Source organism: Sturnus vulgaris, chromosome 23 (genome assembly GCF_052056855.1).
Source record: "Sturnus vulgaris isolate bStuVul1 chromosome 23, bStuVul1.hap1, whole genome shotgun sequence".
NCBI lineage: Eukaryota > Metazoa > Chordata > Aves > Passeriformes > Sturnidae > Sturnus > Sturnus vulgaris.
This window is the reverse complement of record NC_142265.1, coordinates 6,071,018-6,086,809: the sequence shown is the minus strand read 5'-3', so window position 1 is coordinate 6,086,809 and position 15,792 is coordinate 6,071,018. Positions and strand designations below refer to the sequence as shown.

General features: G+C 44.3%; 1 protein-coding gene and 1 long non-coding RNA gene across 3 annotated transcripts in view; both read right to left on the bottom strand.

Annotated features, from left to right (window-relative positions):
- The window catches only part of LOC106861813 (uncharacterized), a 132,213-nt gene that overhangs the window by 67,819 nt on the left and 48,602 nt on the right, over window positions 1–15,792 (bottom strand). Inside the window, exons 4-6 of one of the 2 annotated variants that reach the window (XM_088177757.1) lie at window positions 4,334–4,405; window positions 3,975–4,091; window positions 735–781 (exon numbers count right to left, since the gene is read on the bottom strand). In XM_088177757.1, the coding sequence (XP_088033883.1) occupies window positions 735–781; window positions 3,975–4,091; window positions 4,334–4,345 (176 nt within the window). In that variant the 5' untranslated portion in view covers window positions 4,346–4,405. The remainder of the gene's footprint in view (window positions 1–734; window positions 782–3,974; window positions 4,092–4,333; window positions 4,406–15,792) is intronic. The other variant, XM_088177758.1, reaches the window with a different exon arrangement.
- Window positions 9,712–13,309, bottom strand: LOC148221356 (uncharacterized). The gene is made up of 2 exons (XR_015808209.1): window positions 10,235–13,309; window positions 9,712–9,923 (listed from the first exon to the last, which is right to left on the bottom strand). It is a non-coding gene; the product is annotated as an uncharacterized LOC148221356 (long non-coding RNA).

Sequence of the window (15,792 nt, the reverse complement as noted above, 5' to 3'; positions counted from 1 at the left end):
TTCTTTAATATAAGATGGAACTTGGAGTTGAAAGGAGGAGAGAGAAGAAAAGAGAGTGCATAAAAATCAAGTTCAAATCCCTGCTTGGCCTCACTTAGCAAAGAACTCTGAATTAAGTTACTTAAACAGCTTCAAATATTTTGGGATCTCTCTGCAGTTCCTATGATCTAAGTTTCATCCTGAGGCAGAACAGCAAGAATGTTCTGAGCTCCCCAAACCAGCCACGACTTTGGACAAATTCATTAAACACAGATTCAAAACAAAGCTGCTTTTTTTTTTTTTTTTTTTTTTGAGTTTCTGCAATGTGGAGATTTCTGTGCTGTGGTTCCTCCCAGTCGTGTGCTCAGACTGGTGCAGAGCTCCATGGAAGAGAATTAATGGGCTGCAAGGAAAGCTACATTTATTTTTCTATCTCTGCACCATGTGAGGCTTTCCCTGTTACCTTTATGAAATTAAGCAAAACCCAGGATGATAAAATGAACTCAAATAAGAATTTCTACTGTGAGTTAAACCTGTTGTAGCTACTCAAGACAGACCCTCTGAATAAAGCTTTTTTGATCAATAAAAACCTTTTCAATAAAATGAAAGCTCTCAGAGTAATTTTAGGATGGAAAAGATTCCATCCCTGACAGCCTGGCTCCAAATTTTTCTCCTTCTTGTTGCTTCCTACAGGAACATTTACCTGGACATGTTAGATTTGCTGTAGTTGGAAAAAAAAAAAATCAGATTCTTACCAGGAATATGGAAATATCCAGCAGAAGTCAGAGATGGCATGGAGCACCTGTAGTAACAGCAAGAAGATAAATATGAATATGAAGAATAATAGGATAGATATTGAAAATATCCATCTGATATGATGGATACCTGACAGGAAACCCCAACACAGCAGAGGGAAAATTGTGTCCATGGCTCTGTTTCCCTTGTCAGGATGGATCTGCCTCCAGCCCAGGGTTCCAGGATTCCACTTCCCACCTGCCTGGCACAGCTGATGGAGAACAAGGAGCCAAGAAACCTGAGAGCCACTCCTGAGCCAAGGACTGTTCCCAGATCCCTTCTGCTTTCAGATTCCCAGTTCAAAAAATAAAATCCCCAAAGTATTCTTTTTCAGATCTTCCTTGCCTCAAGAGCCTTTGCAGTATCAGCTGTCTTGTCTTTTTTTTTTTGTTCTAAGAAATGGTTTTCCATGTGCATCTTGGAACTTTTGACAGGAAAAAATCAACCCAGGGCTGCAGCCCTCCTTGCTTTATTGTATAACTGAGGGGATTTGATCCCTGCCTGTCTGCTCCTGGTTTGCTTCCCAGCCCCTTTCCATGGATGCAATTCCTCAAGAAGCTGGGATTGTTAATAAAGCCAAACCACAGCAATATTTCTCATAACTGCTCCGTCCCTCTGATGCCAAAAGCGCTCCAAAGTTCAATTCCATCTTGAAATAGTTCAGGGCAAGGTAAGTCAGTGTTACAATCCCATTTTGCTGTTAACCAGGGGCACAGCAGAGTGCTAAGGATTGTCCCAGGCCATAAAAACAGCAGGAAAAAGAGGAAAAAAAAAAAAAAAAAAAGAGAAAAAAACAGCAGGAAAAAGAGAGCCAAACCCCTGATTCCTGATCCAGAGCCACTTGCTCCATCCCAGTGGACAACATTCTTTCCCAGAATGACTAAAAATATTGGGATCTTCTGTGAAATCCAGTGGGATGCCTCATGTTTGAGGTGAAACAACCAGCCCAGCACGGGAAACTGTAAAAGGGGATATAATATCCCAACTTCCTGAGCTCTGCTCCCATAAACAGCTTCACAACTTGTTTCCCACACTGGATTTTGGGGGCAGACAAGAAGTGACACGTGTTTGTACGTGGTCCTGTTTTCCCTCTCTCTGGCTGCACTCCTGCACACCCATACATGACCAGAATACAAAATCCGTGTGCATAAATATCCATGTGCATATCAAAGGTATTAAAATGAGAAGGGACTTTGATGTTGGACTCGAAAAAACGCTCCTGACACCACGCAGAGCTGTGGGAATGAGCTGCCTGCTCAGAAATCCAAGGATTTTGGAGGACAGACCTTTCCCTCAAGGTGCTTCTTCCCACCCATCACCTGTTGAGGAAAATGAATTTTCCATGGTTAGGCCTTGATGTCTCTTCCTGTGTCCCAATATCACCACGACACCCCAGAATAATTAGAATTTTGGTAATTAGAGACATAACGAGGATTGGTGCCTTCAGTACCAAACCAATGCTCTCACAAATGACCCTTAAAGCAAAATAAATCAAAAAGAAGAAGCAAATTAACAACTCCCTGCACTCATTTGTTTAGGATGACAGATCAACAAACACAGGCACCTTATTTATTTATTTTTCTTTTTCACAAGCAGCTTTTTATATCTTCTGACCCAAAATAAGCCCAGCCCCAGCTGTGGTGCCATGTCAAACAGTAATTACTCTATAAAAGGCTGACCAAAGGGGGATATTGGTGGGTCAGAGGCATGGAATTATTTTAGGATTTACACAAAATTTCTCTGGGAGTGGTGAGAGGAGCTGTGGGCACTGTGGTGCACCTAAGAAACGAGCAAACACCAGGGGGGTTTTTTTCCTGCTTGTTCCAAGCCTCACCACCTGACATGAAATGATTTTCCCAAATTTCAGCTCAGGGGAAAAATAATAAAAATAAAAATAAAAATTAATAATAATAATAATAATAATAATGATAATAATAAGTAGAAGTGAGATTTTTTTACTCCTCCATAAAAGAGGCTTTTCTCTGTGAAAGGTTTGGAGATTTTCCCCCCAGGAATTCCTGCTGAACCACACCAAAACGTGTGGCAGAACAGCAGCAAGACCCTTGGAATATTTCATTATCCTGGGAGGGAATAAAAAAATAATTTAAAAATAATAAATCAAGCCTCCTAGAATTCCCAGAATGAACTGGAGGAGACCTCAAAGCTCATCCAGCTCCATGGACAGGGACACCTCCACTAGCCCAGGTTGTTCAGAATTCCATCCAGCTCAAGGATGCACCTGCACTCCTGATTTTTTGGCAATATTTTGACAATATTTAAGCTCCCTGAATCCCTCCTGCTGAGCCTGAAGGAGCAGGAGCCCCTAAATCCCAACTCCCTCATCCTCTCAAACCTTCAGGAACACAACCCCTGTCCCCTGGGGTGAGTGGGAGGAGGATGGGCAATCCCTGAGGGAAATCCTAGAGAGGTTCAGAGTTTGAGAGTGGCAGTGAACCCTGCAGGAATCAGTGGAACTTTTCCAGCTTCCAAAATATCCCTCCTCCTCCTGCCACGGCGAAAAAGGGAAAGTGGTTCAGCAAGAAGGAGAAGAGCAAATTCAAAATAGAATCGGGAGGGATTAAAGCAAATACCCAGACTGGGCTAAGCTGTGTTTACTGCCCAGATCCTGTGGTAATTCCTGGTGTTTTCAGGGGGTTCTTGCTGTGTTGGAACTTTGGGATTAAATTTGGCCCGTGCCACTCATCTGACTGCAGGTCAGGGAGATGCTTCTCAAAGCCATCCTCCAATCTCAGAGCCCAAGGCACCCAAATGCACATGGAATTTTTGCTGGAAGGGCTGGGAGAAAATGACAGCGTCTGCCTGACGTGAAATTCCCATCCCTAATTAGGGATTTCAAAAATAAATCCAGTTTTCCGAGCAGGATGGTGGGTGTCAAATAAAATAAAGGGAGGTTTTAATGATCTCAGTGAGAGTCAAGTCTGTTTTCCACTTAAATGTGTGTTTTTGCACCCGGGAATTTCATAGAATCGTGGAATTATTTGGATTGGAAGGGTCTTTAAAGAAGTTTCAAGTTTAAAATTTGTGGCAGCAATGGGTTTGTGTGATACATCACAGTACAAACATTATACAAAGAAAATCCGAGTTTAAAAGTTCCTGAGCTCTTAATTCTCACTTCAATTCCCAAGTGGCACAAGGAACAAAAGGCTCATCCCCCCAGGTGAGAGGATGGAACATCTCACCTGCAAACAGCTCCTCCTCAGCCTCTTGGCCAGTGGGAAGGAGCAGCTGGATTTGGGATTTGGGGTGGCAGATTTTCTGTGTGCTTCTCCAAAGACATTGACCAGCACTGGCAGCCCCTGGAAAAGAAGGGAATTCAGGGTGGAATTAGAAATGATCTCCAGATTTTCCTCAGCTGCTGAGTGCTGGAGAGCCCAGCTCTGGTCATGTGCTGAAAATGGCCTCAATGTGAATATTTTCCTTAGTTTCTCCCTCTTTGGATATCCCTGATTCTGAAACCTTCCTCTGAATATAATCCAGGTATCAAAACACAGAAATTGCAGGATAATTAAAGAAAACCATGGAAAACAAATCCACATACCCTGTGTTCCATGGAGTGCCTTTAAAACGCTGGGGTTTATTCCTTCTCCCTCAATCTGCCACCAGCACTCGGCTACATGGGAGAAAAGGGATTGAAATTAAATTAAATTAAATTAAATATAGTGTCTAGTTCATGATTAACACCTCCTAAACGGTGCTGTACCTCTCACTTTGTGCCCTAACCCAGACTGTAGGGATTATAAAGATCTGGCAGCAGGCTCAGAGCTGGCCTAAGTTCTAAATTAAAACCTAAGCCATAAAAACAGTGATCAAACCCCCAAATTCTGTACCAGTCACCCCAGCCCCAAACGCAGCTCGGTGCAGACTTTAAACGTGAGAGATGTGACAGATGGCTGCTCCTGCAGCACCTCTGTACAAATATTGTACTGTGCAAATATTCATCAGCTCATTCCTGCCACAACCGTGTCAGGTAAGATCATTAACACCACCCCTAATTTCCCTGATAAGTAGGCTGAGACAGGAGGGTGGAGAGCATTGTCTAAACTGAAGCAGTGAGTAACAAAGAGAACTCTGAGCCATCCTCCCTTCTCACAGTCCATGCAGGGTTGGCTTTTTTTTTTCTTTCTTTTTTTTTTTTTTTTTTTTGTTTAATTCAAAAAAATGAAATCTTTGGGACAGTTTGACCCCTTGCCAGCTGAAGTTTGATGGCACAAAAAAAGCAAACAAACAATGGATTTCAGCTCACACCAGAACCAACGAAGCACTGATGTTCCACTAAAATGGGGCTTAGCTTAAGTATCCATTTTTAACTCTCAGCTGAAGTGAAAACATTAATTCATGCAAATCAATGTTCCCTAAACAATAATTTTCCTCTAGAACATTTCTTCTTTTTTAACATAAACTCTTATCTAACAGAACCCATTTAAAGGATTATATCTGCAGAGTTCAGCAATTAGCTCTGTAAATTGTTTTCCTTGAGTGTAGGGAAGGTTCCATTACACAGTGAAATATAAAGTGTATACTATAGACCATGAAAACCTCTCTTGGAACGATGATTATCCTTCAAAAAGGCTGGAATGAGGGCCAGATTACCAGAAAGAACTCAAGTTCTATTTGTACACCCAAATTCTCCCTTTATTTCATGCAAGTATCCACTTTCAGCCCATCTCCAGGGGTACTGAAAGATAATTGTTTCTATGGAACACCCACAGGTCGAGTTTTATCTAAAACACAGCCCTAAAAATCCACTCTGAGGGATGAAAAAGCAAATAGGAAAGGGATGCACAGAAACAGGGGAGGGATGTGCATCAAACAGCCAAAACAAGGTGGGAAATGGCACTGAGGGCACTTCAGATGGTGCTGGAAGTGAGGATGAGGATGGAGGGGCTGCAAATCCAGAAAATCTCAGGGGAGTCGCAGAGGTTTGGAGAACAGAAGTGCAGGGGGTGTAAAAGATGGATGGAGGTCACCTGAACCATCACTCAAATCCACTAGAAATGGAATCTGCTGGTGTCCACACCAGCTCTGAAGGTCCTTAGGGTCACAGATGCCACAGCCTCACTGAGCTGCAGCACTCTCCCAGCTCTGGGGCTCCTCCTCTCCTTAAATCCAACCACAATTTCTCCTGGATGACAGAAGGGTTTTATCCTGTGGTTTGAAGGCAGCTTCATTCCATCAGGTCACTCCCAGGTGACAGCACCATGACACCCTCCCCACTCTGCTCCTGAGCCACAAGATCCTCCTCGGCACAAAACACAACTCCTCCTCCTTGTGTTCCATGGATGCCTCTGTCAAAGAGTTGTATCCATCCACCCATCCATCCATCCATCCATCCATGGATCCATCCATCCATCCATCCATGGCAGCCATCCAGATGTGTGAACACCCTTCCAGCAAACCCTGATTAAAGTCCTTAATCCTGAATCACCAATGAAATCCAAGTCCTGAGACACACACGAGGTGGTGCCAGGCACACAGAGAAGCCAAACTGCCCAGAAGAAAATACAAGAACCCAAATTCCTCATCCTTCCTGTTACCTGTGACACCAAACATCTTTTGGTGAGGCCCCAGAGGATGAAGAGTGAAGAAAAACTCCTCACACAGATCAGTCCCAAGGGGTCTCAGCTCAGCTGATCACATTTGGTGACCCCCAGAGCTTCCACCATTTCCACCAGTGACTTACACAGTCAGCTGAAAGCCAGCTCAGAGCAGCTACAAAATACAACCCTGATTTATTCCAAAAACATTCTCTTTAACGCTGTCACTTCTCTTTTCCATGCCAACATGCACACGCTCAGGAGACAGACACATTTCCATGCTCTCAGCTGGGAATCGTGTTCCTGCAAGGCTGGTGGATGATGCACAAACTGTCTCTATTTGTGTCCCCCCTTTCAGATGGCAGGGTGCCCACCAAACAAGCTGATTAGCACTTGCCCTGGGCTATCAAGGCAAGGCAATGGTATGTTTAGATCAGCAAACTGCATAACAATATAAATGTCATCTATTCCACAAGAAGCTTTGGCAGGATTTTGCATCTTGTTCTTCATGTGCCAAAAAGAAACATGAAGACTTGCAGGAGGAAAGGCAGGAACGGGTTTGCCACCCCTTCCTGGTTGCCAAAACACGTTGTGCAGCACGGGGTGTCTCGTTATCATACCCCAGGACCACCCCAAGGTGTCAAATTATCCATGAACGCCCCTGGTATGGATATAAATACATAAGAGAGATCCTTTTTCTGTTCAGGCAGCCTCACACACAGAAATGAGGCACAACCAGCGTGTCTGGCACAGCTCAGGACATGATCTGTACCCCTGCCCAGAAAGGATGGCACCAGCCCAAGGAGAAGAGCCCTGGGTGGGCACTGCCTGGGCAACATCTCTGCTGCCAGGGCAAGGCTGCAGCAATGCCCAGCAGATCCAGCAGAGAATGGGCTGGGGACACTGGGATGGGGACACTGCAGATCCAGTGAATAATGGGCTGGGGACACTGGGATTGGGACACTGCAGATCCAGTGAATAATGGGCTCAGCACACTGGGATGGGGACACTGCTGGCCTGGCACTCTTTAGGATCTGATTCCTACTGGAGACCTGTGTGACACGGAATGAAGGGCTGGGAGCAGCTCCTGGTGAGGGAATGTCACCATTCCCACAGGGAGCACCCAGCCCTGTGGGCTTAGGGAAGGAACAGAAGGGATAAAAGGCTGATCCATGGTTCACAGTCAGCCAGGGGACTTCCAGGACATGGCTGGGGACAACCAGGAGGGTTCAGAAATTTTATGTGGACAAGTGGTACTTAAATCCCTTAAATCCTCAGCAGGAACCAGGAATGGCCCGGGTTGGAAGGGACCTTAATGGTGATCCTGTTCCACTCCCCTGACACCTCCCATAGCCCAGGGTGCTCAGAGCTCCACCCAGCCTGGCCTTGGACACTCCCAGGGATGGGACAGAGAAAAAGTGCAGGAAAAGTTGCACCAAAAGAGAGAAGAAAGTAGGAAAGAATAACCAGAAAACCATTCTGGCAAAGTGTGCTCAGGGGAGCATCAAACCCAGACACAGAAACTGCACTGTGAGTTCACAGCTGAACAGGACACCGTGACAAATCCTGCAGTTTTTATGGATTTCACAGGTCTTTCTCTCCAGTTTATGTTCTGTTCCCACACCAAGAACACGTTACAGGTAAATTTTCTGTGCCAATTAACGCCAGAGGGTGAAGCAGAGCTCTCAGCAATCTTCCAACATTTTCCTCCTAGAGCAAAGCCAAGAGTTTTCAGCACAGTTTCTATAAATTCACAACAAAATCCTTTATCCTAGCCACTTATTAATGACTATTATTTGCTTGATTGAAATTTGATCTTCACAGCAGACACTCAAAGGCCTTGAATGAACTCTTCCAACCCATTTCTGAGCAAGGTTCCTTCTCTGAGATGCTCCTCACTGCTCTGTACAGCCCCACTGCATCTCCATGTCTCGATTCAAAATCTTGGGTCAACGCTGGAACCACACACAGAAAAACTCCAGAGGGCCTCTCCTAAGGAGATTATGCAAAATGTCACTTAGCATAAGTTCCTATTTGAAAATTGTGGGGGTTTTTTTAATTCTTAGTAATGCTAATGAAAAATCAGAAAAGATATTTTGTATTTCTGATATTAAAGAGAAACTCTGAACTATTTCTTAGTCATATTCTTCTGCTATTGCATGTTCCTCATAAATTCATATTTACAATACCTTCTGTTACCAATTTCTTTTATTTCTGAGAACAGAAATGGCTCTGAAGTGCTTTTGTTTGCTTAGCAATATCCAGATGCATTAAACTTCTCTTACATAAGAGGATTTGTACTTTACATTAAAGTTTTCAGGGGAGAGATATTTAAAAGATTATGAAATATGCTTGCAAAAAGAATTAAAAAAAAAAAGAAAAAAGGAAGAAAGAAGAATGTTGGAACATATCCATCAATATTTCAGTATAAATTGTTGAAGCACCAGAATTACACAGTGCAATTATCTCACAGAATGTATAGCTCCTAGCACTGATCTTTATGTTCAACAGAAAAAAATGGTTTAATACATCACAAATGAATGTTCATTAAGTTGTTGGGGAGAATTCTGTCATAATTGAATAATGAAATGTCTGCACCTTGAGCATCTGCTGAAAAACTCTCTGCTGCTCTGGCTGGATCCAGCACAAGGGGTCTTTCATGGGATATTTCTGCCAACACCAAGCTTTGTATAAAGTCCGATTTTTTTTTTTTTTTTTTTTTTTTTTTTGATTAATGACCACAGATCTGAGTTGGATTCTCCCCGTGGGCAGTTCAGAATATTGAACAAGTCAGTGACACTTTTGATCCTTCCAGCTCTGGATATTCCAGGATACCTCAGATGAGCTGGACAACTCCAAGAAAATATTGTGTAAAAAGGCTTGGATTTCTCCCAAGTTTGGGGTTTTTTTTTAAATAAAGTGGTGACAATTGTATTAATATGTCACAGTCTTTATTATTACTACTATTATTGTTATTAATAATGTCACAGAGTATTTAATAATAATAACAATAATAATAATAGTCTCTCAGTGAGCAGTGCCACACTGTACATGGAATATTGAACAAAATCAGTGGCACTTCTGATCCTTGGGGTTGCAGCTCTGGATATTCCAGGATACCTCAGATGAGCTGGACAACTCCAAGAAAATATTGTGTAAAAGAGCTTGGATTTCTCCCAGGTTTGGGATTTTTTTTTAAATAAATTGGTGACAATTCTATTAATATGTCACAGAGCCTTTTTCAGTATTATTATTGTGATGATGATGATGAATATTCTTATTTTCCCTTATATTCTGTCTTTGCAGCAACAACCCCCATCCACTGATCCACCCAACTGTTTGGTGGCTCAGCCTGGGCTGTGCCCCCATATCCCTTGGAATATTTATTTTAAATTTTTTTTTTTTTTTTTTTTTTTTTTTGAGGGGACACCAGGAGAGCCCCCAAAGCGCCATTTCCAGTTTGGCTGGGCGTGCAGCGGGGCTGCTCCGTGGCAGTAAATATGCAAAGTCGGGGCTGGCACACAAAGGGAGCAGTTTTCCGCTGCTGTAGATCGCGGCCGTGGATAATCAGCCCCGCTATTCACTTCCCCGGCGCTGCGGAAGCGCAATCAGGAAAGCATTATGAGCAAAAAAACCTGCCCTGCAGGGATAGACTTGCTTTAATAATGTTTATGACTTGTCCATATTGTATTTATGTCTGGAAGTTGATTCCTTGGGTTTTCCCACCCTTCCCCCCCCCCCATATCTCAAACTGCCAGCCCCCAAAAGACAATTCACAAGCTGGATGCTCCAGCCAGGAGAAAAGGGGGAAGTGGTGATGGACACTCTCCTCCCTCCAGGCTCAAGATCCCAGCCAGAAACAACACTTGATTTTATTTTTATTTTTTTTCCCCCCCTAACCTCACCTTTTCCTGGAGTGCCTTGGTTTAAAACCGAGCCCATGTTTCACAAATTAACAGGTCTGGCCTCAAGAAGTGCAGAGCTTGGGGGGCAGGTGCTGCCCTCCAGGATTGATGCCACAAGCAGAAATAAGGGGAGAAAACAATTGGAGATTTCTCCCAGTATCTCACCATTGTCACTGAGTTGTTTTAAAGCCATCTCAGCCACCCAAACCCATCGCAGGAAAACAAATCCCAGAGAGGAGCCACCCTGCAGAGCAACTGCTGGGAGAAAACCCAGGCAGAGATTTGCTTCATCTGCACACTCCCAGCCAGGTTCTGCAGCAGCAATCTGCTGGGTTGGCTCTCCCTGGGTTATTCCACTTGGATTCCACCTCTCCCTCCTGGCAAAATCTGCCCCAAACTTCCCAATCTTCCAAGGTTTTCAAGTCACCAAACACCGAAGCTTTGGCAGGTAAATGTGATGGCAAAGGCAGGCACAGAAATTGAATCTCCAGGGAGGAAGGTACACGAGAATTCCTAAATTCCAGGGATTTCCTGGGTGGTTTTGGCTGCATTTCCCTGCTGTCCAAGTGCTCTCACACCGCTGGGAGGCAGGAAAATCCCTGGGCACCTCTGACTTTGTGGGTGCCTGGATCCAGAGCTGGATCCAGGGGTGGCTCAAATCTTCAGGCACCAAAACCTTCCAGGCACATCCTGGCCTGGCAAACCACCCCCTCCTGAGAACAAAGCACAGCCCATTTTGGCACAAACACCCCAAAATGGGGCAAGACCACTTAGATAATTTTGGGACCCAACCAGAATTGGGCTCCTCAAACTCCAGCAGATGCTCCCCAAGCCCTGGAGCAGGGCTGGGCTGTACAGAAACACCACCGAGAGAGCACAGAGCACAGCAGCAAAAGGAGAAATACGGATTTTATCCCTGCCCTGGGGGCTCCCCACGGCTCCTGCAGGGAGATGGAGAGGAGGAATCACTTCCAAAGGATCTCTGACCTCTCCCTGGCAGCCTGGGCACGCAGTAAGGGCAGGTGGAGGTGAGCATCTGTGGCTCCTGTGCCTCGCAGCTGCCCTGCACTCAAAGCTTTGTTCTGTTTTGCAGCACTAAAAGACAAAATAAACAAGTCAGTGATGATTTCACTCCCCTGTGCACCCGTATTTGCCTACAAGAAAAGCCCCCGAGAGCCACAAGGTTTCCTTTTTATTTACCTCTTTTATCTTTGCTTATTTTCTCTGGTGAAAAGTAACCCAACCTTGGCTCGCTACAAACCCAGGCAGAAACAAAAAACCCTCTTGAATTCCTCTTCATTATAAATGGATTGTCAATGTGTTAAATAAATCAGTGAAAATGGAAATCCAAAAATAAATAGCCATCCTGCTGTTGCCATGACAACTCAAATTTTTTACCTGGACAGAGATTTTCTGTTTCACAGTTCGTAATCGCTGAAAAGGAGGGTCACATTTATTTTATTTTTTTTTTTTAATCCTGGCACATTTCACCACCTACCCCCCAACATAAAAAAAAAAAAAGAGGGGGATTATTTTTGGTTACTTTTTAGCAATTGAGGGGAAGATCAAAGAGAGGAGCTATTTTTCACTGCAGACAGGAGAAAGGAGACACATTCCATTTACAACAGCAGAGCTCAGAACATCGACTCAGCCCAGAAAGGACAGAGAGCACGAAAAAATTCAGGATTTCAAGGCTTTCATGTGGCCCTGCCATGCAAAAGGCAGGGCACATATAGAGCAAGATTAACATATCTTAAAAACATCTTTTGGCTCATTTGTTAAGGCAGTTTTACCATGGGAAAAAGCAATGTCACCTCACAACATCAATAAATATTTTGCAACTTGTGCCATTGTTGATATCAGTGAAATGTGTGTTTAAATCACCCAAAATCCAAAATTAATGCAATTCCTGGTCCTTAAAATACGAGAAGTCAACCCAATTCCCCTGAAATCCATGTAGGAAAGCTCAAAGCACTGAAAATCTCATTTTGCAGTGGAATTATCTCCTGATCCCCACGTGTGATGCCAAGGAATATTCTGGGGTGGGAAATCGAGGGGAATTCACCAAGAGCTGCCCCAGGTGTCACCTGGGACTCCCTGGCCAAGGCCAGCAAAGTCACATGAAGGTCTTTTATTCCATTTTACCTGCTTTAAATAATCTACTTGGTATCTGCTTGTCTGGAGCCTGGTGGGTGGATGATTCACAGATCAGAGAACACCTTCATCTTTTGGCTGGCAGACAGGCAAGAAGCCTTTCCTTCACCCCAAGAGGTAATAAAAAAAGAAAAAAAAAAAAAAAAAAAAAAACCTCAGCCAAAAAATACTTTCAAAGTTCAGAAATTCAAAAGGGCAGCTAAAAAATCCCCACTTGAAAATAGCATCCCTTTGGTTTGTTTCCATTGGCCAATTTCTTTGTTAAATAAAATGGATTTTAAAAAAAAAAAAAAAATGGAGTCTTGGCCTAAATATTTTCTTCAGGTTGGAACTTAGTGAGTTGTTAAAAAAAAAAAAAAAAACCAAAAAAACCCCAAAACCAACCAACCAAACAACCATGAAAGATTCAGAGTTGGGGGTAGGGAGGAAGGACAGAAGGAAAATGCTCCCAGTGAAGAATCTCCAGAAATCAGCCTTTTCCACAAAAAAAAAAAAAAAAAATCTTTTGTCACAAAATGTCTTGACCTCATTCAATGGAATGAATTAATCTTGATCAACATCCAGCCTAATGGCAAGAAAATGCTAAATACACCCCAAAAATCAGACAATCAGGTGAGAAATTCTCATGGAATCATGGCCAGGATAAAGAGTTTTTGCACTGAAATGCAGTTTTGTTATGAGTGTACGTTCCTCGCAGTTGCTGGGATTTTTATGGCTCTCTCCACACACATATGCACACACACAGGCATTGGGAAAATGCTCCAAACAAATCTGGGTGTTTGCATCCTGCCTTGCCCGAAAAGCAAAGCAGACTGTTCAAGCAGCAGCCGCTGAAAGCAAGCATTCAATTCTCCTCAGAGGCTCGTTTTCCTCTAAATGGGCCTCTCAGACTCGGTGACAACTCTTAGCTGCCTGAGAAAAAAAAAAAAAAACTGGAATAGAAAAAAAAAAAAAAAAAGAGTAAAAAAAAAAAAAAAAAAAAAAAAAAGAACCTATTTTCCAGTGCAAAGTAATCCCTGCTCCATTGCCATGGCACCAGACATCCGTCTCTTTCTTTCATTGACCAGACGAGGTCCTCCTCAGCCTCTAGCTCCCTTTTTTTTTTAAAAAAAAAAAAAAAAATAGATTTTTTTTTGTTGTTCATGCGTGTGTGTGCGTGTGTGTGTGTGTGCTCCTGAATTTGTTTCCTTGGTAGGAAAAGGAGTCATTAAAGTATTAGTTGGGGTTGATTGATTCTTTGGGGACAGGAGAGGGGTTTGTGGGGCTTTGTCATCATCTCAAAACAGAGGTGCAAGGTTGGAATAAGAAAAGGAAGATGCAGCTTTTCCCGTTTGCAGGCTGGGAGTTGAATCCCTTCCAAAAAAAATCTCGGTGATTTCTTCAAGGTGTTGTGAGCATCCGTGAAATAAAGGAGGAGGACAATGTAATCTCTTTTTGCTTTTAACTTCAGAGCAGTTTACATGATTGTGCCATGGCTGAGGAGCTGCCTACAGACTGCAGCAAAATAGAAAAGGAGAAAAACAAAACAAAAAAAGCAGCAACTGAGACAGATTAAAATGAAAAAAAAAAATCGAGAAAAACAATAAAAAATAAATATATACATACTCAAAAACAAAGCCGTGCTGAAAATCAAACAGAGATTACCAAAACCACCTTAACTCTGCTTCCTTTTTCTTTTTTTTTCCATGCCCTCCTATCCTCTCCCGCTTCCCAGGTTCAGCAAATCCAACCCAATTCCAGCTTTTTGGGGTGAACACGGTGCTACAGAAGGGCTGGGTGATGACTCAGCATCTGTTGCTTTCTTTTCCTCTTGCTCTGGGTTGGTTTAAAAGCCATCCCTGGCTCCGGGAAGCTGGAATTGTCTCGGTGGGGGATGGGGGATGCTGCAGGTGCCTGGGGGATTTTTGGGGAGCATCCTTGGCAGGATGTGGCTCTTGGGTGGCTGGAGAGTGTGGGCAGCACACTCTGATTTCTCTGATTTCTCTGTCAGGGGAACAGAACCTGATGGGTTTTGTAGGGAAAACAAAGGAAATTTTCCTTCACGCAGAGGGAAAAACACCTTCAGTGCAATTTCTGTGTTTTTTTTTACTAATGAACAACCCCAAATACCCACCCGTCCCTCCAACGGGAGCCCTGACAGGACAGATGGCTCTGAGCTGCCCAATGCCACGCTTCACCTTCGGATTTCATTAAAAAAAAAAAAAAATCAATTTCCAGTGGCATCCACAGGCTGGGGCAGGAGGAGGGAGCAGGGACAGGGGACAAATGGATGCTCAGGGCACACCCTGGGCTGCGCCTCCAGCGCCCTCCCAAAGCCCCATTGATCCCCCCTGGCTCCTGCAGTCTGATCAATTCTGCATTCAGAGCAGAGCCAGAGGGAATTTATTGCTCCTCAGAAAGTTCCCAGCAGAAAGGGAGGTGGATTCTCCGGGGGTTGCAGCAGTTTTTGACTCGCCCCCTCCCACGCTGCTTCCCCAGAACGCGTCGGGCACCTGATTTAAGAGCAGCTCCGAGGGTGACACCGCTGCTCCTGGCATGGTGGCATTTCCCAGAGGCACCATTTGGCCCAGATTTTGTTCTTTAGATTGCTGGGCACAGAAAGGGGGAAGGGGAGGAGGAGAAGCAGAGGGGTGAGGTGATTTCAAACACGCTCATGACATCATCTCATCACCCTGAGCCCATTTATCAACCTGGAGCTGATTCCTCCCTGCCAGGGCCAAGAGGACACTTCTGGTGGGCACAGGGGACACTTCTGGTGGGCACAGGGGACACTTCTGGTGGGCACATGGGATACTTTTTTTGGGCACAGGGGACAAAGTTACCCCGCGGTGTTCTGGATGCTCTGGCACTCACACATCCCAAAACTCACCTCCCACCACATTAAGGAAAAGGTGTCTCCCCCAGCTGACACAGCTGTGAAACCAAGTCCTGTGTGACACCTCCCCGAGCACCAGGAGCACACACACGGAGCCAGCAGAGCTCCTTCCACCCCCATTTCAGGGTCACAGCCCTAATAAACAGAGCAGACTTTTCTATTCCAGAAGAATCTGCACTCCAGGAACATTCCCTGGCTTGTCTTATACTCAGCACTGGGTCCAACATCCACATTCAATCCCCAGCACCAGGAACTGCAGGAAATTGAGCCCAGGAAGGACAAAAGAAGAGAGAAAAGTCCTCAGCTCATGGTTCTCCCTGGAAAGGATGGGCAGCAGTAAGGGAATTCCTTAGGAGGGAATTCTGAGATCTCTCACAGCTTTTGGCTCTCTCTGGCCTCCAACCCCAGCCTGTAATTTAACACCTTCCCTGCAATATTTTCCTGCCTCCTCTAAAACATCTGGGTAGAGGTTATGAACTCCAGTGTGGATCCTGCTGCAAAAAGGGAAGGAATACCATGGAGCAAGATG